The sequence below is a fragment of the Anser anser genome (genome assembly GCF_964211835.1).
Source record: "Anser anser genome assembly, chromosome: 2".
NCBI classification, from domain to species: Eukaryota; Metazoa; Chordata; class Aves; order Anseriformes; family Anatidae; genus Anser; species Anser anser.
This window is the reverse complement of record NC_139721.1, coordinates 45,163,811-45,191,215: the sequence shown is the minus strand read 5'-3', so window position 1 is coordinate 45,191,215 and position 27,405 is coordinate 45,163,811. Positions and strand designations below refer to the sequence as shown.

Below are 27,405 nucleotides of genomic sequence, written 5' to 3'. Positions count from 1 at the left end.
TTTCTTTTAATATTACATATATTAGTCTTTGTGACAGTGGGAACGGACCAAAGCACTTTCTATTAAATCCTAAATGAAATTCTTCTTCATTTAGAAACAGAAGATGATAGCCTAGACATGAAGAGCTTGAAGTCAACATTGAATTAAGTTCCTCAGTTTCACCTAATTAAAAATATCTCTGTGTTCTGCCTTGAAAAGAAAAACAACAAACAAAACCACCACCACCATCAAAAACCAACCCACCAACCAAAAAAAAAAAAAAAGCCCTGGAGATTCCAGCATATTGCCATATTTACAGTACGGTGTCTCTTCCACAGGTAAATTCTCATGGAAGTTACAGATAGTTGTCTTACAAAAACTTTTTTTTTTTTTTGTCTTAAAATAGAGAGTGAACAATTGCTTTCCTGTACGCATTTAATGACCGGTTCTTGTTTTCAACAGTAGGCTCAGATATTTTGAAGTGCTGTGCCCTGTGGTTCACACATTTGATTGGTAACTACTCCATTTCAAATCTTCCTTAAAACCTGTACCATGTTTTTGAAAACCAAAATTCTTTCTATTAATTGAGTACATGATGCCTGTTTTTAAACGCTGCCTCAGGTACATCTTGACTTTTACAGTTAAACAAAAACAACAACAAAGAAAATAGAAAATATATTTTAAAAATCAAAGGTATCTTAAAAAACAACAACAAAAAACGCCATCACTACCAAAAAACAACCGCCCCACCCTGTCTCGAACTATTTAGTAGCAGGAAAATGTTTTACTACTGAAGAAGACCTACTCTAAATTTTTGACTGAACTCGGTGCATATCCTTTGACTTTAGTTGTGTATTTTAAAAGAAGATTCAGTAGATAAGAAACGATGCTTTGGGGTACGGCCTTTGATTCCACAGTCATCAAACCACAGTCACATAAGCAGTAGGAAGAAACAAAGAAATGAACTTTGACCGGTCTTTGGAGGATGCACTGTCTGATTTGCTTCATTAACGGAGACAGTAAAACTGAAGCTTAATATGAAATACCATGAGTAATAAGCATGAAATTTGTGCACTGCAGTACAAATCTGTTCCCCAAATATTCTCATTTCAAGGGAGGATTCATCTGGCACAATGCCTGGGCTGCTGGCCACAGCCTGCCTGGCTGCCTTGCCCTGTGCCTAGCCTCTTTAGCATCTGGTGCTGCTCCCAGGCAATGCACTCAGTTCCTGCTCTCACAGTTGTTTTTTTTTAGTTTTTTTTTTCTTGGAAAAATATGTTTCTAAATATAGTTTAGGGACATCAAGCCCATTGTTGAATTACAAACAAGTTCCTGCTACCAAACAGAAGCAGTCTGTGCATATATTTCCACATACATTTTCTGTGTGAGGAATTGCAGTGTTCTGAGGCATACAACTGAATCTATTGTGCAACTGATGCTTTGAATTTAGGAGTAATTTGTCATTGTTTAAAGTCTTCTAAATCTACTAATTCATTAAGCAAAACCAAAACACACTACTCTTCCCTTGAAAAATAAGTGCTTGCACATGCACACTGGGTTTGCCCTGATTTCATTAAACTGGATCAAATTCTATATGATAACAAGGATTTACTTCCAGAAACATCATCTTCTCTCTCTGCTATAAACAGGAGGGTGTGTGCAGTGAATTCATTAGCTAAACATGGGAAAGGAAAGAAAAAAAAGAAAAAAAAAGGATTTTTTTTATTATGTATTTATGCTAGAAACATCAGACAGACTAGAAAAAGCTTCACACTTAATGTCATCTTTTCATGTGAAAGGGAGGGATAATTAAAAATCTCTATATTCCTGGCTTTCAGCATGGGAACAGGAAGAACAAAAGGCCTGATTCCAAACCCTGCATCTTTGGGCCTGAAGAGGAAACATATCTACATTTCCACTGGCTTTTCCTCTTCTATCTCCTTGACAGGAGACAAATATAGAAGACACAGGGAAGACAACTGTTTTGGTCCCTGTTCATTTGCATTCCACCTGCAGTAGAAAAGGGGATAAGGTTGTTTTAAAGTCATTGTCCAAAAAACAACCTAACACTCCATTTCTGAGCCTTCAGATTTACCAGCCTCCAAAACAGTAAACTTACATTGGCATCAACTTTAATTCATACAGCAGCTCTGGGTGTTTAAAATGTTCTCTGAAGTCAGCAGCCTGAAATTCAACCATATATGCTAAGCACGAAGAGCCTGGAAAAATAAAGCTTTTTCTAATTTAACGATCTCTGTATCGAGGTGAAAAATTACGTGCTCACCTTAAGTCCTCAGTGTAAATCCAAGGCATGAAATTATTTGCAATTGCATGCCTTGCACATTATTCCTTTCCAATACATGTAGCAAATTTAACGTAGGTTGTGCTGGAGTGTGGCAGGAGGGGGTTGCCCTGTGATACTCAGCAGTCCCTTCCAGCTGCATCTGCTAATAGCACAACCCTATCCAGCACTGCTGAAATCAGGAATTTTGCCACTGACTTGAAAGGCAGCAGAATTTAAAATTACAATGCATACTGCTTATTTTCTTCCCCTTGACAATATGGCCAGTGCATTGTGGGTAGGAAGCCGAGTTTCCCAATACTGGTACATAATTTGATCTCTTGACAATAATTCACATGCAGCTAAATGGTGCCTGCATAACATTTTGTGCCTCAGTGGTTAAAGCATATCATTTGCAACCACAAAAGCAAACCATAGACCAACTCAGAAGTAAAATAATCATTAGGTGGGGAAATGATGGAAGTGCACCAGGCCTGAAATGCAGACTGGCATGTGAGTATCCAAGGACAGTAGTCTTCTTACTGATCATTTTGAACACAGATAAAATAAGTATTGAAGTACAGAAATTGGTCCAGTCCCTGTTAAATACCAAATCACAAGGAGATACCTGAACACACACAAAAAAATGTATTATTAATAAAGATTTCATATGAGTCATTGAACTCTGCAAGTTAAAGTGACTTTTGTCTTGTGCGGTTTTTAGGATGCCAGTTCCTATTTGGCTGCTTTATATTAAGTGAACCGTCTGTTTCCCTTTGCTCTTTTCTGTTATCTAAAACTCCACAAGCCTCCCATTCTGAAGCAAATATCACTTTGAGTTGGAATTTTTCAGGTCTTATGGAAATACACAGCAGAGAAAGGATGTGGCCCCATCCCTCATCCCTCTGCAGTGCTGACGTTTGTGGTCAGCATCGATGAAGCAACTTTTCTTTCCCATCCTCCAGAGCAACTTATGCTCCATGAAACCCTAGAGGAAGAGTACCCTACTCCACCTCTTAAAAGGATGTATAGCTGACGTGCTCTTCCTGCATACTGAAGAGCTGTGGCAAGGACTCAGTCTCCCTGAAACAAGACCACTTCCTCATGCTTGCTGAATTCGTGGCTTTCTGTCATAGAAGTGCTGCCTCAAAGGGCATTCTCCAGCTTTCCACTAGGAGACATTTCTGCATAACTCCCTTTTCTGTAACCAGTATTGTCCAAATTTGCCCTGGATATGAAAACAGACAACATAAATAACAGAATAAAGAGAGCGTTTAAGAGTCCTACTATTTGTTTCTTCCTTCCTCTTAGGAGCTGCAGTATTCATTGATCAGGAAGGAGAACAACACACAGTGACACAAATGTATATCCTTCTTCCTTCTTTCCTGCTGTCTGAATTGTAATACAGGAAATAACTGCTCAGCATCAAGATTTAAAAGCCATGAATTAATGGCACAGCTGAAACAGAAATTCTGTCTTCAAATATAAAGGTTTAAAGGTCTTTTTTCCCCTCACTGCCAAAAACCAGGTAGAGTAATCCTGAAATGGAGGTCCATGCCCTCCCTGCAATTCAGATTTTTAATTAGTTTCTTCCAAAACAGTTTTACAATTCCCTGCAATTTGTCTACCAATAATTTCCTTCTCTCTTAATAGAGACACAAACTATTCCTGGTCTGCAACAGCCAGGCTTTTTTATTGTTGTTAATAAAACTGTGCTTGAAGAGTCTTTTGTTAGGTCAACCCCCTTGTTACATACAGAGAAACAACACCAGAAAATGCATGGAGGCAGATCATTAACATCTCCTTACAAACCTCAGTTTCTTTAAAAATGAACATTTAGTAATTAGACATAAATGGAAGGAAACACAGTAGCTGTGATCTCCAAGTGGCAGTATGTGTGTGCATTTATAAATATTCAGATGTATTGTATTAGCACAGAACCTGCATCCAGTCTGCAACTGGCACTTGTATCAAGCTGCTCTATTCAGGTTGCTGCTATGACAACTATCCAGAGGCAAATGTCAGGTCAGCTCCCAGCATATGTGTCTAGGCCATAATTGCATTGTCAGAAACCTAATAGCCACCTACTCTTACTCCTCTAACAGCTAAAAGCAATGTTGTTAAAATTACTAAATGTTGCAATAGTCTTAACCCCTTATTCATATGCTACTAAAGCATTGAAAAGTTTAGATTTGCCTCCCTTTTGTCCCCCAAACTAGAATAGGGGAGAAGAATGTGTTTTTAAAGGGCCTATTTGCAAATTTATGTTCGTTTACATTTCAGTGTAAACCTGGGATCGTTCCACTTTCTCTTCCTTGAGGACTAGGTATTATCTTTTGCTCCACCATGACCATTACAGATTATTGATATTTAATTTGCCTGACTATAAATCACAGTGGGGGGGATCATAGCTGCCCCCTTGCTGAGAAGTTTCTTCAAAACATATTCAATGTTTATCATGTTATCAGCTAAGTTCTAAAGAATTGCTTCATAACATCATAGTGCATCACAGTGACTTGCTCTTATCAACTTGAAAAGCTCAAATAATCAAAGATTCTTTTACTGAGTTCACCTTTTATAATTAAACAGGTAGCTTTCATAGGGCTCAGAAATATCACCTCACATTTATCCTAATCTTACTTATCCTAATTTTAAATATCTTTTAACATAACTATATATATATATAATGTTTATATTGAGGGAACTTTTGGAGATACCTCATAGGGAGGGAAATAATGAAAGTGGAGATAAAGATGAAGAAAGTAATATTGCAAAGTTGTCTTGCAGCTATCTCCAAACGTGATCTGATATGAAGAATTAAAGTCTGCATATAACTGGTTTGTTCAGTGGAAGGGAAATTGTTTCCCATGTGCACATGGAGTTGTACACATAGCTTAATAGCCTCATTGTATTACCTCTCATTTGCTTTGCAGGTAGTGATAAAGAATTGTTAAATTAAATCAAACTAAACCACTTGTGTGTTTTACAAGAAAAGTATTATTCCATTTGCTCTGTGCAGCAAAGGTATGAGGACATCACCTTTCATAGCCTATAAAGTTGTCTGACTTGTTATTTTCAGCTAGTGTCTGGAATGAAAGGAAACCATACATTCTTTACATTTAGTTTTTTAAAAATTAAAATGCAGTATTTTTTTTCTTATCATGTATGTTCTATAAAGTAATGACTGTCAAGCATTCTGTGGAGAGCCTACTATTTCAAAAAGCACAAGCTTCAGCTGAGAAATGCCTTTGTTAGGATGGGAGATATGTAAGATAGCTTTCATTTTCCTCTGAGCTTAAACTCTCTTTCATCTCAACTTGTAATTTGCTACGTAACTATAAAAGAATCATACATCGCATATCCTATTACTTAGGGCGTAAGGATAGAAGAAGCGTGTGTAGCTTACTCCTTTAGATATCCAAAAAACTCTGCATGCTATGGTAACCTTTCCATGACACTATTCACTGAAATGGAGGTCAAAACTGCTAGAATAACATGGACCCTCCTCTTTGAGGAAAGAACCCAGTCCATTGGTTTTGCAGTCAAATGAGACCACTATTCTACCTACAAATATAATAATGAATTCTTAAGGGTCCACATTCCTAAGTAGCACAAATCACCAATGAAGCTACATCAGTTTTCTAAATGATCTGGCTATCTATCTATAAAGTCTATAAAAAGGCTCATACACTTCTAGAGACATAATATTCTATGATTCAGTTGTTCTACTTTCTGCTATCTTCCCTCCTTTCTCCCAGATGCTCAAATTTTGTCTTGATCCCCCAAACCTTATTTCAGTTAGAAGGAAAATGCTCATTCATAAATTTTGCATCATGACAGCATGTGAAAAGAATCAGTTCTAAGGGACAAAATAATGAAACATAAGGCGCTTGTAATAAAAAATAAAAATAAAAACACCAACCAACCACTTTGTCCCATTAAAGCAAAGACATTTTCTTCCTTGTATTGTTCTATTTGCTTTTCCAAAGGAGGATTTCAACTTTTCATCATCCCTAGGAAAATTAAAAGTGCAGGTGCTTCTCACATGCACATATCAATGTTCATAAACTCCTATTTGCTCGTAGATCTTCCCTTAAAGAATTTTCCTTGTTTTTTTTTAATTTCAGAAAGAATGGTAACAAGGCTAAACCACCTGCACTTTTTTTTTTTCCACAGAGTATCTGAACTTTGTTTACATGGCAAAGGCTTAGTAGCAGGGTGCTGAAGAAGTGGCCTCTGTGACCAGAGCCATGCAGTTGCCCCATGACAGATCAGAGCCAGCTCCAGCTGGCTCCAAAGAGACCTGCCACTGGCCAGAGCTGAGCCAGAGAGCTACGCTGGGTGGGCCTCTGGGATTTAAGAAAGGGAAAGAAAATGCTGTGCAACAGCAGCTGGGAGAGAGAGGGGTGAGAGCCAGCCCTGCAGAACCCAGGAGATGCTCCAGGCAGGCAGCAGCAGTTCCCCTGCGGCCTGTGGAGAGGCCCCTGGTGGAGCAGGCTGTCCCCCTGCAGCCCACGGGTCCCACACGGAGCAGATCTCCACGCTGCAGCCCGTGGAGGAGCCCCCGGTGGAGCAGGTGGATGTGGCCTGGAGGAGGCTGCGGCCCATGGAGAGCCCCCGCAGGAGCAGGCCCCGGGCCGGAGCTGCAGCCCGTGGAGAGGAGCCCACGCAGGAGCAGGGGGTCTGGGGGGAGCTGCCGCCCGTGGGGGACCCGTGCTGGAGCAGTTTGCTCCTGGGGGATGGACCCCGTGGTACGGAGCCATGTGGGAGCAGTGCTTGAAGAGCTGCTGCCTGTGGGCAGCCCCCGCAGGCTCAGTTCGGGCAGGACGGCATCCCGTGGGAGGGACCCCACGTGGAGCACGGCAGAGAGTGACCATGAAGGAGTGGAGGAGATGAAGCGTCAGGGACTGACCCCAGCCCCCATTCCCCGTTCTCCTGAGCTGCTCAGGGGGAGGATGTAGAAGAGGGTGGATGGGGGAGGGAGGGTGGGGGTAGTAGTTTTAGTTTGCTTTTAGTTTCTCACTGCTCTAAACTGTTAGAAATAGGCAATTGATTTTATTAATCTCCCTGTGCTGAGTCTGTTTTGCCTGAGACGATAATTGTTGAGTGATCTCCCTGTCTTTATCTCAACCCTTGGGCCCCTTCCATTGTATTTTCTCCCACTTTCCCTTTGAGAAGGGCAAGTAAAAGAGCAGTTGTGTCGGAGCTCAGCTGCCCAGCAAGGTAAAACCACCGTAGTACCCTAGCCCAACGCTGCTGCACACTGTCTTATGATGAGGTTTTATAACAACTACATCATGGAAATAACTTTTCTGAAGAAGCAGAGACTGACAAAGGTTAAACTCTTAAAACAAAACTTTCATTTCTGTGTCATGAAACAGAGCCACAGAGCTGAGGCCTCTGCAGCAGCAGCAGCACATAGAAGAGGCATCCCAATCTCAATTCACTGTCCAGGACAGCAATGTCAGGATGACTTTTTCCGGATTTTTCTGGAACCACTCTCCTTTTGCCCAACCAAGACAATATGGTTTGTAAAGTGAGGGATACAATAAAAGAAGTCATCCTCTTCATGATGTGTAATGAATGTATGTAAAGGGAGGTCTGTACTTTACTTCTACTTAATTTATTCCAAGGCTCCCTTACTGATATTGTTCTAGAACCTTCACTGCAGACCAGAATCTTCACTTCAAAGCAACTGGTACATACTGAAAATTGCTAGAGTTGTAATGAGGATCTTGAAGGATTACCCCAAGGGAGCAACCCAAGACACCACTCAGAAGCACAAGAAACCATAAGGACTCAGATAATGCGTCTTCTATTTTTGATTGAAGCATGTAACAAAAGGTCAATCCACTTATTGTTTCTACATTTTTGATCAAATGTGATTAAAAAAAAAAGTCAGTCCTCAAAATTCAAGACTGGAGTTACTCTGTTTTAGAATCTGGACTCCACAGAGATGGTATGGAGAACAACACAAAAGCTCCCTGTTGCCTTTGCACCCTCATTCTTCATATGCACTGTGGAAAATCGACCAAACCCAGGCCAGTGTCTGTAGGCATTTCACATTTTGGCAGTAGTATGAGTAAACCTATACAAATTTCAATATATAAACCTATAAAATTTGTGCAATGGAATAACGTATTTTTAATATCAGGCAGAATTAAAAAGTGGAAGCAACAGAACTCTTCAGTCAGGTAACATATTTCAAATATATAACTTCCAGCACTTAAGCTACAGGCCAATCAACAGAGCTTGATTTCAAGATAATGAAAATGCACTGAAGCTGAAGAGATCACTTGAGTAATATCTAACACAGGCAGCCAAAACACTATCGTCCAAGCTGGTAAACACATTTATATTCCTTACCTAGAAGTCTCTTACCTAGAAGAAACTGACAATGTTTTTACTGTTAGTTTCAAAAACTATGGAAAGATACTATCTCCTTACAGACAATATTACATTGTTTCCAATTATGAAATAAATGGTTGTTATGAAAAAAAAATAATTTTGACAATAAGTAACTGATGCCAGTGAGACCAGCTTCCATAACTTATTTTCAAAATTGGATTTTTGCAGGCAGAATTTTTAAGCCCTTAAAATTTTCCATTATTTTGACTTTTAAGCTGGTTATTTTTGCTGAGCAATAATTGAGATTTTTTTTTAATCAAATCACTATTACTATAGGCAAAGCCATATTTAGTTTGGAAAGTCACATTATTTTACTGATGTACAGACTTGCCTTAGAGACCTACACACAGCATGCTCAGAACTTCCTGCTATGGGACCATGCTGTGCCAGGGAGAGGGGAAGAAACAGAGGAGAAGAAATAATAATAATAAGAAGAAAGAATAAGAGAAATAATAATAAAGAAAGAAAGGGATTTCAAGAAACTGATGAAGTTTTATCTTAATTTCAGGACTGGACATATGACTCATTGTGCTCATAACACAGAGACTCTAATCATCCTAGCACTGGCTAGGTGTCCCTGAGCTATCTGAGTGAGGCAAGGAACGCGAAAGTGGGCTGACACCAACCACATTTGCTAGTGGAGGTGGCTCTATTCAGTGAGGACACTGCAGCTCTTTAAAACACATACTATTCACTCCAGAGAACCTACAAGCCAGAGACAATATACCTGCGGCGGGCACTTTTCAGCAGCATAAATACATAGATATTTTCTGCATATCTGCAGGCAGGGACAGAGAATTAGAGAACGAACAAGTGTGAAAACAAGAGAGTGAACACACAAGGCAGTGTGGCCAGGACCTTCTGATATTCACCCTGGTTTTTAAAAGGATCTGACTGACTGAATTACTGAGTTTCCCTGAAAAGTCCTCCATACATATGCATTAGGTTTTCTATCTATATCTGTAAATGTACGTATGCCATATTCTGAAAAATATATTTCAGAATATTACCCATAAAATATGTATGTATGTTTGTATATCTTCTGAAAGATGGTGATGAGGTTTCAAATTACATCTTGATCTAAGACAGATCTACCCCTCTAGAGGAAAAATAAAAGGCAATCCTTCACTTTGCTGCATGCAATAAAGCATCTTTAATGCAATGCTTCCATTCATGTCTGAGGGGAAGTGCTGAATGAGTGCTCTCACCATACCCTCTTAACAATCTACTTTCCAGAACCATCAAATGTTTGTCCTCTGTTAGAAACTCTCTTGATAAAATTTATGAAGTGGTAATTTTCATTATCTACATCTTTTTTCCCCTTTTCTCCTCCCAAACTTCCACTGAAGGGTCCTTAAAGCCTGAGTCCACCCCATTTGTTTAATGCTCAATATTGAAAAATTACAATTACAAAGCAAAAGTAGAGCTATATTAAGAAGAAAACAAGTTTTCTGTTGGTATGGTTTGGTTTTTAAATTTGTTTTTGTTTTCAAAGCTATAGAACAGTGAAAAAAAAAAAGGAAAGAAAAAAGCAGGGTGAATTGAACCTTCTCGACCTTAGAATCATAGAATCATGGAATTATTAATGTTGGAAAAGACCTCCAAGATCATCTGGTCCAACCATCCCCCTACCATCAATGTCACCCACCACTAAATCATGTCCCTAAGTACCTCATCTACCCTTTCCTTAAACACCTCCAGGGATGGTGGTGAGTCCACCTCTTCCCTGGGCAACCTGTTCCAATGCCTGACTGCTCTTTCTGAGAAGAAATGTCTCCTAATTTCCAACACGAACCTCCCCTGGCACAACTTGAGGCCATTCCCTCTGGCTCTATCGCTAGTTATCTGCGAGAAGAGGCTGAACCCCAGCTCCCCACACCTTCCTTTCAGGAAGTTGTAGAGAGCAATAAGGTCTCCTCTGAGCCTCCTCTTCTCCAGACTAAACAACCCCAGTGCCCTTAGCCACTCCTCTTGAAGACTTGTGTTCCAGGCCCTTCACCAGCTTCATAGCCCTTCTCTGGACGTGCTCCAGGGCCTCGATGTCCTTCTTGTACTGAGGGGCCCAAAACTGAACACAGTACTCAAGGTGAGGCCTCACCAGAGCAGAGTACAGGGGAATGATCACTTCCCTGGTCCTGCTGGCTATACTATTCCTGATACAAGCCAGGATGCCGTTGGCCTTCTTGGCCACCTGGGCACACTGCTGGCTCACGTTCAGGCAAGCATCAACCAGCACCCCCAGATCCTTTTCCTCTGCACAGCTTTCTAGCCACTGTGCCCAAGCCTGTAGCATTGCATGGGGTTGTTGTAACCAAAGTGCAGGAACTTGCTCTATTTAAGAAATAAATCATTGAAAAACTTTCGTTTGGGATATATGTAAGAAAAGTGAATGAAATTTAAAATTAAATAAAAGATAAAAATAATAAAAGATGGATAGAGTCCTTTTTACCTGTAATGGACTGTCCCTGGATACAGGTCTACCTCCCATTTCAGCATGAGAACTGAACACAGTAGTTTGTTTTAAATACCCCAGTCAGATATATTCTGGAATGCTTTGTTCTCAATCTACTTTGTTAATATTATGTACTTGGAATAAATAATTACATTTCAATGGAATTGGGGCTAGAACCAAGGTTTTCTACTTCTTTAATGACAGTCTTAACTACTCCCCCCTTTAGGGTAAGTTTCTTACTGTAGGTTTAATGGAGCTAGCTAACACATTCACATTTTTTTCCAGACAAAGCTATTCAGCAAATTTATCCTGAATTCACAAATAGTTTTGCAAGTACCAAATCTACATCAACTGAGCTAATTTACTGTTTATTGAACCAAATAGCTGGGGCTATTTGCAACTGTCTCCACAATGTTCCTGGAGCTCACTGACAAAAAGAGGAGGGAGCTGAAGGAAGCAGACTCCAATGCCTCTTCTTGGTAGGCAACTTTGCTACTTTAACATCACCTCTGAAAGAAAGATGATCAGTTTGAAGCCATGCTACTGACAAGTTTTGAATTCTGTAAGTAAAAGTAAAGAAACACTTCACCCCTCAATGAAAATCATTACCAAATCCTTCAGTGATAGTAGCACCACAAATAAAAGTAAGAAAAATCCTATTAATATGCTTTCTGACCTCTGTCTACAGCTTTTTCAATGTGCTTGTTTCAACAGCTCTCTGACTCCTTGGAGAGTATTATGGGTTTCTTGTTTAAATCACTCAAAAATTCTGCTTTACCCTGTCTGCACTAAGGAGCCACTATTTTTGTAATTACTGAGGTCAGGTTAGTCTCCAGACAGTGCAATGAAAGTAACTGCTGTTTGGACAAGTCTTTTCTTAGTCTCCTTGGCTAAGGCAAGCACGTTGAGTTTGTAGTTTTCTTTTTTAATTGTTACTTGACAAATCAGAGAAAAATTGACAGCATGTAAAACCTGCACAACCTGAATGAGTACTAAGCCATACTTAACATTACAATGCTTTGACATGTTATTTTTAAATCTTAATGCAAATGTACAGCATTGATGAAAATATTTTTTAAAAAGTATAAAAGCAGAAAAAATATAGCAGTATTCCCTCTCAGATCCTAATTAACAATAATCCAAGTATGGTATTAAGTATCCTTTCTTTAGTTAGGGAAAGACCTGAAAGAAGTCAATGGACTATGTATAAAAAGAAAATGTTCTTTTAAACACTGCATTCCACAAAAAAAAAAAAAAAAAAAGGTTCATCTACCATGACTGAGGCATATCTAATGGAAATAAAGCGTAAAAGTTTTTTGCAGTAAAAATGTTAGACATTGACTGTATCCTCAGAGTAACTAAATAATCAAAGTGTAAAACAAGCTACCAGTTTGGCTTTAAAATACTGAAAGAAAACGTGATTTTTAGCAATTTAAAAACAATGAAATCCTAACACACAATGTAACAGGTGCACAATCACATACAAAAATAAATAAATAAATATTTATACGAGGTTAAAAATCTCACTAGTAAGTCACTTGACAGCATTTATGTATATATATATCTATATCATAATAACTTTTCTTTTTTAGGCACATAGGTATTTTCAGAATACACGATTTCACCTTACGTTTACAAATACATACAAATATTTGAAAGAGATTATGTGCACAGCTAAACATTCTGACTCATGTATACATGCACATTTTCTGATATCTGTGTAACATATATACTGCATGTTCTGTTACCTGTAAGACTAGTAGGCAGATTGCACACTACGTCCTCAAAATCTATAACCATTAAAAAGCAAATATGTAGCATTATCCAGCTGGACTTTAAAAATACACTAGGCACCCTCATACAGCTTATGTAAATATATGTAGACAAAGACATGCTGGCGTATCATTTAAAGAACTACAGCTTTTGTATTTGTCATTACCCTTGCTCGCAAGAAATGTATAAGGGATTGCACCACCCTTCTGCATGGTATCCAATGTAAATGAGTCCAGTGCATTTATAAATATGGATGTGGAAGACCCCCAAGCAAAACAGTACCTGTTGTCTATCCAACCGCATCCTTTTTGCAGCATTTCTGCTTTCACTCTCACAGGCGGAAGCCAGGATACTCTCTGCAACTGCTGAAGTAAGGTGTGAGGGAATAGGTCGTGACTATGAAAGAGAAAAGAAACAGAAATTATTTCTAGCATAATCCACGATATCCTTATCAAAGCATACAAATACCATCACCTAGGCAGGAAAGTCTGCTCATTGAAATGTAGCTTATAGCAACAAAACAGGGAAATGGAACTTGTAAAGATGAAAAATGAAACTAGTTAGATGTTAAAGCTGCAGCTGATCCGCGGATCCATGAGAAGCCCTTTCCCCCCACAGCTCTATTGTCCAGTGTGTTTAGTCTGGCTCATTACGCTGTACTTTGAACAGACAGTGGCATATTCTCTGCGTTCCAGCAGCACCCTGGCCGTCTGATTCTTGTTAAGAAAACTGAGAGGCTTTTTATCCCGTACAGCATGTGACAGAGATGACTATTGGTTTTTTATAGTCATAAAAAACAAACCAAAACAAAACAAAAAAAAAACAAGTGATAGGACTGAAACATCACTCACAACATAACAGATTGTCAGAACATTTCAGAGGAGTCTCAATCTGTAGTATATGAACATTTGCATTTCTTGCTGCAAAATGACTGATGTGATTAAAATGACTTTTAAAAAATCTGTTTTTCTCTTGATAATGCCAGCCTTCCAACAATGTAGATATTTTGAGGTTCAACTAGATATGGTTCATTTTTCCCATACAAAACCTTTCATTACGAATTTCACAGCATTTACATGCTTTTGGTTAAAGGTGCAATGAATCACAAAAACAAAACAAAAAGAATGATATTTTATATATTATATGATATATTTTTTGATCTGCTGTCAGTTATGAATTCCAATATGATCTTCCCCACCCATTCATTGAGAAGACTGTTTACACATCTTTTTTCCTAATTACATACCAAACAATCTGGGAGGTGAGGTTCACAATATAAAACTAGTCTTATTCTTTAGTATAAAAAGATATATTAGAACTATCCAGAAAATAAAGAAAATCAGAACAACATCACAGATACAGTTATGTACACATATAATAGCGCACTCCAGAGACTGCAATTTATTAGACCACGTTCTGAACTTCCGTATATTTTCAAAGCTTCATTGACTCAAAAGAACTGTGTGACTTTACAGCTACTGAGGAACTGGCCATATGTGTAGTTTTTTTTTTCTTCTGTTGTTTTGTTTTTGACTGGGTGGGGCTGTGTGTGTGTGTGTGTGTCTGGTTATTTAGGGTTTGTTTGAGTTCCTTTTCTTATTCCCCAAAACATAGTTGTGAACCTGCTGAGAAATGTCATTGAGTTTTGGAAGCAGATTTTGAAGTATTCTGTTCAGCTCTTATACAACCTTAGAACAGATTCATTATATTGGCTCAACTGATTTTATGATTTTCATAATATTCCAGAAACTGTTAGGAGACCATTACTAATATTACATTTTTACCTTTAAAAATTAAAATCCATTTATGGACTTTGAATGTCCTCTGCAGAATGGCAATTGATTATCTCTTGCTGTACCTTCTCTAATGCATGGGACAGCAGTCTGGGACCAGAGGCTGAACTAGCTTTTAGAAATAGACATGGATTTATGGTCTCCATCTCTAGTGCTCTTGGCTTAATTCTCCCCACTCATACAAAACAAGCTCTCTAGCATCAGTAACAGCTGTGTAAGAAAGACAGTCACCAGCAATACTGCAATAAAACATGACATTTGGATTGATTTGACAGAACGAAACCTATTGAACTTGTTTACAGTTCGCACAGCAATGCATTTCCATGCACTTTTGAAAATAAATCATTCAAAAGGTGAAGGACACAGATGTTAAACCCTGGTGTCATTACAAAAGTTAACATTACAGTACATGCAGACACCTTTCTCAGATCTCCAGAGGAGGGAGTAAGCCTTTTAGGGAGGCTTTCACTGACAAAATTATTTTACTTCCCTAGAATGGTGACGTTCTGGTGATGATGATCTGAATATGTTATTGCATCACTTAGCCACGCTAGATTCCTCTCTATATTTGGTGGCCAAGCATCACTATAAATGCCACCATTTTATATATGTTTCAGGTACATCAACTGTTAGCTGCATGGAAGTCTCAATGTGTTCCTCTAACAGTGGCCACACAATGACGGTCCAGAAAAATGGTGAGTATACACCTGGTTAATTTCTCCAGCTACAGTTACAGCTCAGAGCTACAACCATACATACATACCAGACACATAGAAGGCAATGTATGGGCCCAGAAAATAATGTAATGACAAAAAAGTAAAATGAACTCAATTCCCTAGATTATTTGCTTATGGGAGAGAATGAGTTTATTGAAGTGTTTATTAACATTAAAAATGAGTCACCATTATAACCAAACACTCGTTCCTCTCAAAAAGACTGTAGCAGTTATGTTTGCCACTGAAACATTGAACTCAAAAAATAATACCTGCAAAAATGAATTAAACTCCAAGTAATGGAGTATACTCCTCTTGAAATATGTGTTAACCTGTAATTTCTCACACATCACTGCAGCTGGCTGTTGATATGTTCATGTCAAGAATTATCTAGAATGAACCCTAGGGAGAATGTAATGAATGCATGGTTGAGTCACCTGGGGATTAAAATACTGTAACAATGCACAGGAGGAAAATCATCTGATTAAGGTTCATGCTCTATCAACTCAGCTCAGGCAGAGCCCTAGTCTGGCATTGATTGAGAAGATGAACAGTCTTCTGTCACTAATAGTAGAGCTGTTAAAAAGAAGATTTTCTGGTCCATGAAATGCCATATCTGTGATACGTCAAAAAGATCGATTTTGAAAAGCCTTGCCTAAGAGGGAAAAAACACTTTGAAATAATCTTTTTATTATTATTATTATGTATTTCTAAATAAATTGAAGTCACTGCCCCATCTTCTAAGCTCAAAGGCCCCTTCTGGCTTAGCTTAACTTCCTCATTTTCTATATTTCTGATTATTCATGACCCCTGTCATGACTACCAGCTATAAAGCCAACCCAGTCCCTGTGGGGTTCTGCACATTTCTAAACTCCCTATCCAAGGGTGAGACAGAAAAACCTAGGGAAATGTGACAAAAGCAACATCATTCAATTCTGCAGAAGGGAGCCTGCAGGTCTCAGGCAAACCAGTGTTTTTTAGGCTGCCAGGGTTCTTTCTGCCGATAGCAGAGCTTTGGTTCCTGCATGTTTGAGAGTACAGCAGGAAATGTGGGAGCCATGGAGTCCTTATTTCCAAGGGCTCACAGGCTCCACAAACAATCCCTGGATCCACAACCTGCCCACTGGTCTAGCAGGAAACCAGGTTTCATTTTACTGGACAAATTCATATTTCTTAAAGGGGAGGGGAAAAAAAATTAAAAAAAAATCCTGACCAGCTTTAACTGGCAGAACATACCTACTGTTGTTTGATACATAACATTCACAGCCCCAGCCCCAGACTTGTATTTCTGTCACCTCACAGTGATGTAAATCAGGACATAGCTCTACTGGAACTACCCATGTGTAAAAAAAAAAAAAAAATTATGAACCAAGCCTCTAATCTTTAGTCTATCATCAAAACAAAGAACTCACATGGCAAAATTGTAAGGCAGGATATCATTTTTGTCATTTTGAAACAATGACAGATAGAAAAGAGGCAAGTGGCAATTTTATAGTAATTTTCAGGTGAAGAGATGAATAAAACTTGGATGGAATCTTAAAAAACATCTTAACGCAGACCTTTGCAGAAGACTATACACTTTGGTCCATCACACAGCAGCAGTATACAAAACTCTTCCGTATTTGGAAATGAAACAATGCTTGTGTCTGCACTAAAACAACAGCCACATTTTGAACACATAGTTCTTTGTTTTTGTACTTCTTTTCGGCTGGCACCCAACTCATGTTCAACCCCTAACACAATGTAGGTGAAGAGCATTTTAACAAAACATGTAAGGAAAGTCTGCTAACTTTCATGTACGTGTGGATGCCTCTGTTTCTAACATCTTTTGAAAAGACTGGCATTCAGGAGCTGGTTGAAATTCCCTCAGTAACCCAAAGGAGATGACCAACCACCTCCAGTCCTCTCATATTTGAAACCGCCTTTCAAGGCAGTTTAAATCTGATTCTTGAGACCACCACAGAACCTTAAGATAATGATGATGATGATGACGACAAAGAAACAAGCACACTTAACCACCATACTGGACGGGACATTCTGCATGGTTTTAAGATAAATAATTTTTGTGCAAGTTAATATGAAAACTTCACACAATTAACCCCTTATGTCTTTCTGAAGAAAAAAAAAAAACTATTGGCAAATATATTTTAGCAAATTTCTTCAAGAAAAAACAAATTAGCTGATTTTCCTTTGAAGTCAAATAACCATTGGTCTGCTTTCAAAAACATTAAAACTAATCAAAATATTTCAGAGGAGGTGGTGGTGGTGGTTAGATCTGGCTCTCAATAATTAAAGCTCTTAAAACAAGATTTCTGGAGTGATGGAGTAGTTCTGCAAACTTGTTGATTTTTTCCATACTTGAAATCAGGAATCTTTGGCCAAGATCCTCTAAAAAATAACTCTATTAATATAATCTGTGGTTCCCTAACATAACAGAGGCTGGTACTTTTAATATGCTGAAAAATACCTATTTTGTGGCACACATCAACTATATGCAATATCACCAGGTCTGCTGTTTGAAGTGATGTGCCTTTTCAGTAATGTTATGGGAAACATAAAATGCCCTTTTTGCAATGTTCACATAATTTGTTTCTATATAGAATCAAAAAAAAAAAATAAAAAATAAAAGAAAGTCATTTTCTAATTTCAAATGTGCATTTGTAGTACAAGTCTACCAATTACAGATATAATACAGGGACTATTTTCAGTCTAAACCACTAACTAGGATCAGCGTATTCACCAGAAAGATGTTTCTAACCTGCTGTGTATGCTGTCCTGTGGTTACAAAACTGTTGCCTGTAAAGTTACTGCATTAGCATTTTCTGTTAGGTCTAGTATTTCCTTCTAAATAAAAGCCAAACTTTTCATACAGGAGCTTGGTCTAGGTACTCTGACACACTTTACACAGGTCTGACTCAGTTCTGAAAAAAATCAGCTATCAATTATTTCAAAAAACGGGCACACATGCACACCTGGTAAAACACAAAACTTTATATCCTGGCATTTGTGCATAAATACTCCCTTGTAGTTTAGGTCAATTAACACCGGAATGGAGAATCTTGGCGTATAAGACAGTTGCAAGCACGTAAACACGCAAGCTACTTTCTTTTGTTCATAGAGACTCTAACAACTAATATAAATGTGTGAATGAGGACATATTTTAACTATTACTCAAACATGAAAACAAATTTTCCAAAGCAATTGGCCATCCAAAGGTGAAGATGAATGCCTAAGATGTCTTGCTGGCAATTACTGAGTTTTTCCAGAGGCACCCAAGCAGTCTGCATTCCCCACACTGCAAAGCTCCCTACTGCTTTCCTGCATGTCAGCTTTTCCTTATGCATCATAAACCAGTTCATTGCCAAAATGAAATATTATGCCACAAACCTTTCATAATAACGTATCAAGATCTAAGACAATGTGTGAAAATCCCTAACATATATCTAATAACAGTGTGCAATCCTTAATTAGCAGCTTTTCACAGAAAATTTCCACAATACCTTCTAAGAAAGGGTATGGGTTATCTTCAATGAGATTTTTTTACTCAGTGTAATGCAGTTGTATGGCACAGAACCATCCTACACCGCACAGTTAAAAGGATTCTGAAAAAATTCTGCAGAGTATTTTTAAATTTACACAGTAAAGTATGGTACTGCAGTCTGTTGGATGTAATTTTGTAATTATTTAGAGAACTATGAAATATGAACAACCGGAGTGGCATTTTAACACTTGCAGCAACTGTTTCTGACTGGGTTTTGTTGTATTTTGCTCAGTCTTGCAGCCTGCAGTGAAGCTGCAATAAATACTCAATTGTAACACCTTCTAAGGAATTCAAAGAAACAACTAGAAGTATTTTTTTCCTAAGAGGTAGAGAAGGCTTTTTGAAATGTTCAGTTATAATCATACCACTTTTTAAAAGTTTTCAGCTTTAAAGCACATTTAATTGAAACATTGCATATTGCACATTGATTTGACAGCACCTAAATACCTAACAGATATATATAAACCAACATATCCATATTCCTGTGTTAAGGAATTCCCATAAGTTAAGCAACTGATATTTTTCAGCCAACTACTTTTCTCCTGTTGCTGCTGCCCCTACATATGGAGCCAAGTCCTGGTCCACTTACATAAGAAAGCATTTTCACTTGGGCTAGTGGAAATTTTAATTATTTTTTGTTAATAACAGAAATAAGATACATCTAACTTAATCTGCATAAAACCTGGGTATTTTCGTCCATACTAGTTATCTAGGCTCCTTTTTCATTTCTTTTAAAAGACAGGTATCTCCAGAAGTTGACTCTCAAGACAGCTGGGGATAGTTTCTCAGGAGAGTGTCATCTATGGACTTCACTGATTGCTGAGGGAGCCCCTCAACTAATTTTTCTATCACCTTAGCTCTTAGCTAGTAAACATAGGTGAGATTACCTCTATCCTAAATATATATGGTATTTCAGAGTGAAAGAGAACCATAGAAATCATTGGGCTGAACTAACTCTGTTCAAGATAGGTTTGGTTTCAATAGATTGAACTGGGCGCTCTCTTGCAGCAAACAGTTTGGTCATAAAGTTCCAGAGGACCAGAAACAACTGAGTCTGATTTAACATTATTTCCTAATTCAAAACAGTGAACTGGGTCACCTACTCTTAAACTACTGACTGAAGGTAGCTCATCAAGTAACACTGTAGCAGGGGTCATAATATGTCAGAATTACAGTACGAGAGAAAACTGATATACTTAGTACTTTTTTTTTTTTCTTCCTGAATTCATTATTTCAATCTTCAATTTCAGTCAGGCTGAAAATGCTTTTTATCCCAGATTTTAATCTTTCCCTAAAATAGTTGTTGGGGAGAGGCAGTGGTGGTGGTGGTTCCTATTTCATAATTTATTGCAATTTTTCAGTAAGAGAGTGAAACAAATGGCAAAGTTACATTCCTGCCTTTTCCTCTCACAGAATGTATAATACCAATTAATATCAGGTTGCAAAGTATTTTTCACTTTTTAAGTTTTCATCCTTTTTTTTTTCCCGCTTATCATGCCTTTTTCCAAAGCTATCTTCTTCACATATACCAAAGTTACTGGAAACAGTGTAAATTCTTCTGCTAGCCATTCTGAAAATTGCTTATATTTGCATCAGTTACTAAAAAGCAAAAGGCATTTGAGATAGTCTTAAAATGTAGTTCTGAAAAATTACTTCAGTATTCATTTAAAAATTGTGGGGAGAGGGGAGGGGGAAGAGGATTATAAACTTTAAAGAAACTGTTTCTTGAAAATTTTCAGGATACGTGAGACCAAGTGCAAAAAGTCACAGTTTGCCAGAGAATAGTTTCTCCCTTTTTAAACAGCTTACTCGTCAGACTTGCATATGCTAACCACTGTTTCACATGGGAGAAACACTTAGAAAGCAAAGTGACAAATCAGGACAGTTTGGGATACAGTACAAAATAACAATTCTGTTACTATTTTTAGATACTCATGCAACTGTTCTTGTGATAATTTTCTTAATGCTTCTCTGCTTAATCAATCAGGATTAGGTTTGTGTACCTGGACCCACAGACCTTCACCTTCCTGAAAATGCTTATGACCTTTACAGTCAACAGAGGCCTGGAGGACTGAAAAGCCAAGTGACTGCAAGGGCAGCTGGACTACTCAAAACTAAATTACTGAAATGAAAACTTCCTCTCTGTAAAGCTAAAACCTACAAAGAGAGACATTTCCAAGAGGCAAATTTCAGAAGACATACCACCCTTTGAAAAGTCCCCACAGAAGTCACTCAATCACAATAAAAAAGCACTCCAACTCACTAGATGCATTTAAAACATCTTGGTCAGCATGTGCACAGTTGCAAATTGTTAAAACACCTCTTACAGCCAATTAGAACAAACAAAACACAGAAGCAGCAAAAGACATCAAGCTTGCTTATTTGTTATTGATAGATAACAATCAATAGGATAGATCCTGTTATTGTTCTCCTCAGCTCCTTCTTACTTAGGAACAGTCTTTAGTCATGGTGTGACTCCTTTCCTCATCGCTGACACATCCAAACATCTTCAGACAATGAAAGCCATTTGTAACTAGCCTTTTCTCTCCAATATATAACAGCAGTAACACTTGGTTCTTTGATAGTATTTCTTTGTATGACAGTAGTGCCTAGCAAGGAGGGTTTACTCTTGTTTAAACAAAACTTTTTATGTTTGAGAGTTTAAGCCTTGATACACACATGGGAAAAAGTGCATATCTGTGCAAAAGGCACTCTAAGGTGCGGTTTCAAATGAAATGCAGAAACTCAGTCTGATGATAGGAGATCCTGAAGATGGAAAGGAGCAGATAGTAGAAAGAAAATTGGATTAAGTTAATTCAACTCCATTTGATCATTTCAAACATTACAATTTTCTGGACTGTAACTAAGTAAGTAAATATCATGTGTACTCAGCAGCTGTCTATTACCTTTTTGATTTTGCCAGTTGGCATTTTTTCACAGATACATAGGCAGGGAAAAGTCTAAAGTACAAATTTTAAAAGATTAGTGAAATAAGTCATTTGACTATTTCAGGGAGAAAACTCTTGTTTAGCATACACAGATCACAACCACTTAATGTATAGAAAGGAATTCTCATTAACATCAGTCCTTAAGAGGAGCAATAATTCATTTTTTCTTTTGCTTATGGTCAAATGATGAGAAAAACAAACATTTTCTTTAAGAAATTTTTAAAGTTCTGTGGCACAGCACAAGTGGAAGCATAACCCAGAGATCCCATCCAAAATCCAGTGATTTCAGGACTAAACAAACTTCCTTCCCAATGGAAAATTATGAGCAAGATCACAGAATATAGTAAGAGAAGGTTCTCAATAGACCATAAGCAAGAGAGAATAGGAGGAGAAAAGTGATCTTGCAATTCATGAGAAAAACTTTGACAATGCCTTGTTGAGGGATATGGTTGTGCCAGAATGAAAATGCAAGTGGCACAATTACGAGCTGAAGATCAAATGAGGAAAGCATTTTCAATGCAGAAAGGGGATTCCTCAAAAGAATATTTGTAACAAGAATCTATTAAAGCTGTCTTGGATTCCAGACTCCAAGCTGTCATAAGTAGGAGAATAACTGTAAGCATCTCTTAAAAATATTAATAAGAAGAAATATTAGCTAACAACACAAACATTCATGAGACAGAACCTTTCCTATTGCCTCAGAGCTAGAACTAGCCTGTTATGCAGTGAGAACTGTCATTTGGATTACAGATGGCAAATAACTGACAGAAGCAGGCTTCAGGCATGCTTTTTCATCTTTACCATGCAGTCTTACACTAATTAAACTTAGTGTTTACATTTTCTCTTCACTTTGCAATATGATGCTGTAGATAGCTGCACCACTCCGCATAGTCTGAATTGTCACATGCCATCTATGAAATTAATTCTCTTTTTCTCCTGCAACTAGATGCTCGAAACATGGCATTCTGGCCCTGAACAAAATGAAAAACTTGTGTTTAATATCTCTATAGTAAAAGGCACCACCTGTGAAGATTATTATCTGATATCCTATTTTATATAACAACAGTAGCACTATTGCTCCTGAGGAGATCGTTATCCTGTTTTGCCATAGCTGTGTGTAGCACCTGATTCAAATCAACACCGACATGTCCTTTCATGATTGTTTTGAACAAACGTTGTTATCCAGACACAAAGTGATTCTTTTCCACTGTCAAAATGGTGAGTACATTCAAAATAATCATATAGTCAAGTGCCTCAGTCCACGATAGTATTTTTTTTTCAAATGGCTTATAGTTATGAGCTACCAATAGAGTAATTTAGAAACTAGAAAATAATTAAAAACAAAAAATGGATATGTGTTACATTTCAGAATTATTCAAGACAAACATAAAACACTAGTATTTCTCTTAGGAAGTTAAAAGGGAGCTGCTCCAAAGACTTTGTCTCCTGTTCCTACCTGCAAACAGGGAAGCAGGACAGATTTCCCTTCTGGCCCATGAAAGCTGCAATCTTTGGCATGAACACCTGTGCCTTGTCACTTCTATTCATGGGCAGCAAAGTCAATATTTTAGAGGGTAATTTGTTTGTTTGAAAAGAAATAAAGCCCATCATAAAATGTAATATTATAAATATAGGGAATATTTCTGAACTATAAAGGTTGCCTATTTGAATCACGTTCCTGGTAATCTCCACTCCTTTTCCCCTTCCAGGAATAAATTTGACCCTGCAACCCTTATTCATACGAAAATAACCTTTGCAAATATGCATAATCCACTAAAGTCAAACCAACCTAGCTTTTACGGGTCAGATTGTAAACCCCTTATTCATACTGAAAAGCAGTTGTGCAAATCTTTCAGATGATTTAAAAAAAAAAAAGTCAGTTTACATAACTGCTCATCAGCATGAGTAATGACAGTAATGACGCCATAAATCGGAACAGTGAGGAGACTTGCTAGCATCAGCTAATTTTATAAGTATTTTTATTTTAAAATACAGCAAAGCAAAAATATTTGGCACTATGAAAGCTGAACTTGATGTTGCTGAATTATTCTCAGCCAGAGTGAATGGATATAATTTGATTCTACTTACTATATCACGGAAAATATTTACTTTCTGTTTTTCCTTCTTTTATTTTTGAAGGCTATACAATTTGACATGTACATCACCAGTCAATCTTTGGCACTTTTATCAGTACAGATGCCCTTTATTCTAACTGTCTATTTTCATCTATGTTTCCATTGTTCAGAAACAACATTATCCCAGTGTTTCAAATAATAAAGCCACACAGTCACAAACACATATAAAATTTTAGTTCCTGCCTCTGCTGTTTGTGATATCCAGTAATGGTCTTACCCTACGATAAACTTGATATTTTGTTCTTTAAACTGTCAGCTACCATTTTAAAACAACATATGGACATAAGTATTCTGCATAGACTGCAGGAAAGAGAAAGACAGAGAGAAAGAGAGAAACAGTAAAATTCAGTCATGCCCAGTATTTTTATGTAATCAATGGGTTTGCAGATGATTCATTAAAATAAAAATGGTATGTTTGATCACTAAATGATATCTATTTGTAATGATGAGGTGATTTCATTGTCATCTAAAGGCCAGAGAGATAGCTAAGACACATCAAGCATAAGGTATGTAGATGCTATTTTTTTTTTTTTGCAGTTTTCCTGGGGTTTTGAAATATAAAATTTATTTAGAGATAATAAATTTGCCAGTTGGTGAGAAGAGCTATCCTTTGCCCATTCTTAAGCTACTGGGTAATATTAAAATACTAATGTCTGAAAGCACTACCATTTGTATACTGTTTTCATGGTCTTTGGTTCAGTTACAATTACTAAAACAGATCAAAATGTAAACTTGATACCTGTGTTTTAAAATCACTGGATGTGTTTTGTATATCTATATATCAACTGAAAGATTTCAAAGGAGTAACCATTACTGATAGCTCGTAGGATAAAATGTGCAAGAAAGAAAAAACAAACCATTGCCAATGCAATGTTACTACACTGGGCATTTGCTTAGATATAGCATTTTTCTAGCAAAATCTATTTTTTATAGACTTCACACAAATGCAGTTAGCAGAGGCATTTTAAAGAAAAATCCATCTTACTTCAAGACTTTGCCAGGAAAAATCTCTAAGTGTAATCTTGCATAGGAAATAAGTCACTATATAAGCCAGCGTTTGATTTCTCTCCTTATACCTTGTTTTGTTTTTCATTTCTTACAGATCCATACTAGTTCATCTTGTGAATTCTAGTGTCTCAAATAAGTTTTAAACCAGTGAAGAAGGGGAAAAATTTCAGGAAGAATGAAAAAGGGAAAAAAACAACTCTGACCTGGTATTACCAAAAATAAATAAATAAACAAACCAAAAAAAAAAAAAAAAAGACACTAAGATGAAAACAAAATAGTGTCATGGATTTACATATGGGGTTTTGATGGAAACTAGGGCTGGGTTTTAAATCAAAACTCACCATCTCAAAACCACTTCTTTTCATCCGCCTGCAGGACTTGAGGTAAGTACGTATGCGCTTTCTGGCACGCTCTTGATACTCAGGGAATTGTCGCCTGCATGAGTCAATGATAGCTTGGATCTTTTCTTTTGGCTGCTTAGAGATTGGGACCATTCGGTCCAAGTTTTCATCTACAAACAGCCTGACAAACATCTGTTGGCAAGAGGGAGACAGAGGAGACGGGTTTGGAGGGCTGCTCTCTTCTCTTCCTAGCTTTCTGTCTTGATTACTGATAGGAAGACATTTTTTTCTATCCACGGAATAGCTTTGTAATGGGAAGCCAGAAATATTAAGCAAACAGTTCTTTAAAGGATTATTTGGGGTGTGGGGAGGAGCTAATTTAAGGAAAAAAAAAATAAGAACAAGAAAAGAATAGTCTATAGGATACAGAACTTGTGAGATAAACCAGAACAGATTGTGAAAATAGGCACCACTTAAGTTTCATCATTAACAATAAGCTGTGATTGCTACATCATTTTATTGAAGTGAATCTCACTTTTCTTTGTTTGAACAATTGCTTGCGTTTTCATGCATAATTACATACACTGGGAAAGCAATAGCGAACAGCTGACCACTGGAATGGTCTTCTGATAAACTAGCTACAGCCCCTTTCCATCCACTGACTGAACATGCACATCCACACATCCACACACACAGGCACATATACACACACAAAACAAAGCTTTGTTTTCTCCACTGGTAAAGATGGCACTGTGCCTTAAATTCTAAATAAAACACAGTAAATCTGTTATCTGTTGGCAAGAGTTTAATGTGCATTAATATAATAACTGAAAAAGTTCCAACAAATTAAATTAATGTGCCTTTAATATTGTCAAACTTACCATAAATAGCCATGTAAAAGGAGGTAGTAGAGGTAAACAAAGCAACAAGTGCAAGAGGACTTACATTAAAAGCTTTCAGTCGCTCAGCTTCTACCCCATCCGACTCATTAACCTTCTCAGGATCTTCCTGCTCATCATGGTCATCCTCATCTTCATCTCCTCGATTCAAAGACAGATCTTCAGCACCTCTGCCTACACTCTCATTCTTGCCAGAGTCATAGCTTGAATAGCTATGTGCAGGGGACTGAAAATAGATTTAAAAAATAGATATGTATATATCTGCAAAAATTCACCATAGAAATAAGGTCTGCTCATCAAAAATGCTTTATAAACATTTAAATAATTCCATGATTTCTTTTTATTCTTTGTTCAACATTGTGTGCTCACGATCCTTGTAAGAGTAAACAAATCACAATAATATTCATTTCAATACTTTAAAAAAATAAAAAATGTGACCAGATGCAAATTCAGTAAATCAATTAGCAAATTAGCTATGATAATTACAGTTGAGGTACTTGCCATACAGACTCAAATACTATATACAGAAGCTTCTAGGAAATACTAACTTCTTTATATTAGCCAAGATGCAAATAAGGGGCAATAGATTTTCCACAAAACTCCAAAGTGTTAAAAATTACACATTTTAAGGCAAAGCAGATATAAGCAGGAAACGCTGATATTTATTCAATCAGTAAGAAATATTTTCAAGAGCCGCTATATGTTCAAAACATTCAAAATGTGCAGATGATCATGTTCTAGCTTTCACTTGGAAAACCCCAAACCAAATTAGAGATGTGTAGGTTGGTTAATATTATGAATACTCTGATGAGAAATATGTAGCAAAACCACTTTCTTTCCTCATATCAGCATTCAGATTTTTTCCCTGAGCAGAATAGTCAGCTTATTGTATAAATCAGATGACCATCTCATTAAAGTGCTATCCACTTCCGAGACCAAAAAGTTTTCAGTTACCAAGAGAGTCAATACTTTGCATTTCTCTTTGAAATATCAAGACCTCATTTACCTGTTTCCTCAGCATACGCTTCAGACTGAAAAACCACAAAATGACATCAGTAATGAAAAGCTTTCTACAACATAACACTTTAAGATCAAAGCTTTGCACCAGCCACACAGAAGTATCACAGTATTTTC

The 27,405-nt window shown here is 37.4% G+C and overlaps 1 protein-coding gene across 10 annotated transcripts in view; it reads right to left on the bottom strand.

Annotated features, from left to right (window-relative positions):
* NOL4 (nucleolar protein 4) overlaps positions 1–27,405 on the bottom strand; it is a 191,058-nt gene that overhangs the window by 25,830 nt on the left and 137,823 nt on the right. For 7 of the 10 annotated variants that reach the window (XM_083823471.1, XM_083823465.1, XM_083823467.1 and 4 more), the window contains 3 exons: positions 26,318–26,497; positions 25,373–25,564; positions 13,176–13,289 (listed from right to left, as the gene is read on the bottom strand). In XM_083823471.1, coding sequence (XP_083679597.1) covers positions 13,176–13,289; positions 25,373–25,564; positions 26,318–26,497 — 486 coding nt within the window. The remainder of the gene's footprint in view (positions 1–13,175; positions 13,290–25,372; positions 25,565–26,317; positions 26,498–27,405) is intronic. The other 3 variants (XM_083823468.1, XM_083823464.1, XM_083823470.1) reach the window with 2 other exon arrangements.